This window comes from Megalops cyprinoides, chromosome 13, assembly GCF_013368585.1.
Source record: "Megalops cyprinoides isolate fMegCyp1 chromosome 13, fMegCyp1.pri, whole genome shotgun sequence".
NCBI classification, from domain to species: Eukaryota; Metazoa; Chordata; class Actinopteri; order Elopiformes; family Megalopidae; genus Megalops; species Megalops cyprinoides.
In genome coordinates, this window is record NC_050595.1 from 17,280,475 (window position 1) to 17,284,172 (window position 3,698).

General features: G+C 41.4%; 1 protein-coding gene across 1 annotated transcript; it reads right to left on the bottom strand.

Annotated features, from left to right (window-relative positions):
• Window positions 1-1,330: 1,330 nt before the first annotated feature.
• LOC118788311 (calmodulin-like protein 4) lies at window positions 1,331-3,698 on the bottom strand. Its single transcript, XM_036544270.1, has 5 exons — window positions 3,690-3,698; window positions 3,491-3,521; window positions 2,449-2,589; window positions 1,860-2,048; window positions 1,331-1,428 (listed from the first exon to the last, which is right to left on the bottom strand). Exons 1-5 carry the CDS (start codon window positions 3,696-3,698, stop codon window positions 1,331-1,333), a joined length of 468 nt encoding a protein of 155 aa, XP_036400163.1.

A 3,698-nucleotide genomic window follows, 5' to 3' on the forward strand; every position in this document is an offset into this window, starting at 1 on the left:
CTGAACATAATACAGCAACAGCGTCAGTAGTGGAGGCCGGCAGGGCCGTCGGCTGAACTTGGAGAGAGCACCAGCTTGCTGTCTTCTTGGTACAGTTATGCTCTTACCAGTAGGTGGTGGGTTCCCACGTTTGCCATTAGTGGCTAATTCCTAAAATGAAAGGAACTGATAAGAGATTACTAATGGTCATTATAACATTTTAGAATAGTTTATTACAATTAAGTCTTAATGCATACTGTTAACACTAGAACTACCAGGGAGTCACACAAATCTTTATGGTATTGTCTAAATGCACTCTGCAAAATTATTTCTTGAAAAATGGACCTTTTATTGTTTATATGTTTCGGAATTACTTTTAAAACATAGTATAGACGATGGCATTTAAAAATCAGGATGTCAATAGTTTAAATGTACCTACTCTTTCCAGTGTCTCTGGCAGTTTTGTTTCCCCCTCTGAGATCTTTTCATGAAGACCGCTTGCAATACACAATGCAAACCGCTAGATGACACTATTAAGCAAGTCCTGTTTTTTTCCGTGTCTAACGGATAGGCTTTTCTAAAACAATGTAGGTAGCCCATTCCAGATGAATTCAAATGAATGAAATCATGTGATCTCTGAGCAAAGTAAACTTGGCTGCCAGCTTGGCTAACAGAAAACAATAAATAATATAAAATTCACAAACAGTAAGTAAATTCACATTAGGTTTATTGTGTAACATAATCATTATGTTTATCATTAAAATGGAAGCATTCTGCCATCGGTCATGTGTGGATGTGTTCTCAACTTGCCATTCCTGGCAAAATATCCAGTGAGGAAGCCCTGTCTCTGACTTCAACTCAAAACTTTTCCAGCCACACAAATATCAGTGAATTTTTTTTTAAATGACATCTGTACCAAGTGTATCACAGGCTCCAAGTTATGTGTGTGATTCATTGCTCGGGCACACACGAAGTGGACAAAATCTTGAAGGCTTTCATTAACAAATCTTGCAAATTGGAAATACCCCCCACAGCATAAATATGACCAAAACATGAAGCAATTCCACACAGTCTTTCCCAGAGGACTCAGTACAGACAGGTGACAGAATGAATCCCACACTCATGTTCTCACCCATTCAAACTGCTTCACCAGCACAGTCTGACACTATGGGTGAGTATTCAGTCTATTTCCATTTTGAAACAAATGCAATCAAATTCTATATTAAAACAAGTACAAAAAACAAAAAACCAAACACATACTGCTTGCTTAACTTGGTTCTCAAGTTAAATAAAGGACAAAGCATACTGAAGGTTAGTCTGAATTGCCCCTGGCCATGCCAGTCAGTCCTGGTCAGTAGTTTCTTGGATGGAGGGAGGCCATTTTGGTGAACTGCTCATAGTATATGCGTCCATCTGGCCCCACGTTAACCTCACGGAACAGCTCGTCCACTGTCGGGGGGTCAGACATTTATTGATTAGGGATGCAAATTATGGCAAATGATTCCCAATTTCTTCTCAGCTTCTTCAACTTCCTTCAGCTTACTTCCACCACTTTTGTACAACTGTCTGTGCCACAAATTAAAGCCACATGCACATTTCTGTTTGACAGTTGCCCTGTTCTTTCCCAGTGCTCTGTGAGGACCACTAGACTGTGCGTTGTAAGATGATGCAAGAATGCAGCTTCATGAATCCTAAAATGAGTGGCGCTACTGTGTGTTCTCAAGGGTTAATTGGTTTAAATGAATCATAGTGTTTTGCAATGGAAAGGTTCTTGGTTCACAAGAGTCAGGAGTCAGTGATTGACAGCACATGGTGGCTCCACCCATTATGGGGCTCATGAAGCCTCCCTCTCCCATGGCACCAGTAAAGGGCTCCCTTACCTTCCTGATCAGTGAGCTTCTCCCCCAGGCCTGTGAGTTTGGCTCGCAGTTCAGAGGCCATGATGTAACCCTTTTTTTGCTTGTCGGTCATAGCCAGGGCCTCCATGATCTCAACCTTGGGGTCCTCCTGTTGCATCTGTCTGTGCATCATGGTTAGAAATGTGGAGAAGTCCAGCTCCCCATTCTTACCTGCACAGGTTGCAATACCATTTAATCTAAAGGTATAAAGGTATCAAATCAAGCCATCTTCCCTGGTAAGAATAAGTATCCACATACAAGTATAGATGTTTATGTGTAGCAATTGATTTTGACCTGAACGGCACTACAGTTTGACCTGAAATAACAGCACATCTTCGAGGCAGAAGATAGGCAGGGGATACTCGCCGTTAGGTGAGGTGAACCTGGTTTGATCGGGAGCTGTGAACTGGAAAGCACTGTCATCTTACTTAAATCCTTTGAGAACCATTTGGACCAAACAGCATCCAAGGAACAGGAGCAGAACTGTGAGAACCTGTGAGCTTGGGAGGACTGCAGAAAAGGGCCTTTTACTGACTTCCCACCACAGCCCAGGCTAGGTTTAGGTCCATACCTATCTTGTGGATCTGTAGGTGTCGGTCCACTTCACTGAAGGTTGGACTAGTGCCCAAACAGCGCATGACAGTGATCAGGTCTTTCGCCTCAATCTTGCCCTTTCTCTTCTTGTCATACAGAGAGAAGCACTCCTTGAACTCTGCAGCAGGGGGGGACACTTTATATGAGAATCATTACACTCATTTACTTGCTTATTACCATCCTCACATTTAACGTTTCAGGGAGTCCTCTGATAGTATCTGTGGAGGTACCTATAAAGGGTGTCGCTACACTGTTTCTTTTTTTTTTTTGTCTGTCGTTTTCCTCTCTATGGTCCAACTGCATCCACTCTTCTTTAAAAACAATTTCAATTTTGTTTCCTAAAACTTACCTGGAGATAAACACAATGTTGAGATGGAAATAAAGAGATAGCACTGTCAGTGAAGAGTGTTTTCCCTGGGCACTACACCCTCTCCTACCCCTTTACTATTGGCACTACAGAACTCCCTCCTCAGGCCGCTCGCAACACTTCCATGACAATGTCCTGCTTAATATTCATTATATATGAGGCAGTAGCTAGAATGGCTTTTAGATAAACATACAGGCTTTCCCAATAGGTGTTAACTTTTATTCATGCATAGCTAAAGAAGCTAGCACACTGGATGAGAATGGGGCATTAAAGTTAAATGTAGTCAGAGATGGTAGATTATCTTGCCTTCAAACTCACTGGAGGAAAGAACAAATAGGCCTACTTTTAATTAGAGTTACTTTGTCTCTGAAATAGTCGCTGTCGCCTCGCACAGGCACTTCGGATCATAGGAAATGACACCTTAAACGTTGCAGTTTCAACCGACGGTTTTCTTGTTGGAAAAAATTTACACTTGTCGACGTCTGTCGATGTTTCTAATTTATAAAATCGGTGAATTCGTCAATGAAGATTTAATGTAAGCAGACGTTCCTAAAACAGCTACCAAAACTCTCCCGAAACTTGACAAACCTCGAATTAATGAGAATTATGTTCCACACTACAATTCCGTAGCAGGTTAATAACGACGCCTTACCGTTTATTTGAGCTTGGGTCAAGAATTTAGCCTGTGAGAGAATGAGCAGAGAATAAACACTTTGTTATTAAATTACTGCTACTTTACTAAACTACAACTACAGAATTTATTCATATATGAAAGAAAGAACCTCGCTTACCATGTTTATCGTGTCTTTCGCAGCGTATGTCTCCTCTTAGTAATGTCACTCCTCTCTCACCTGTCTCAT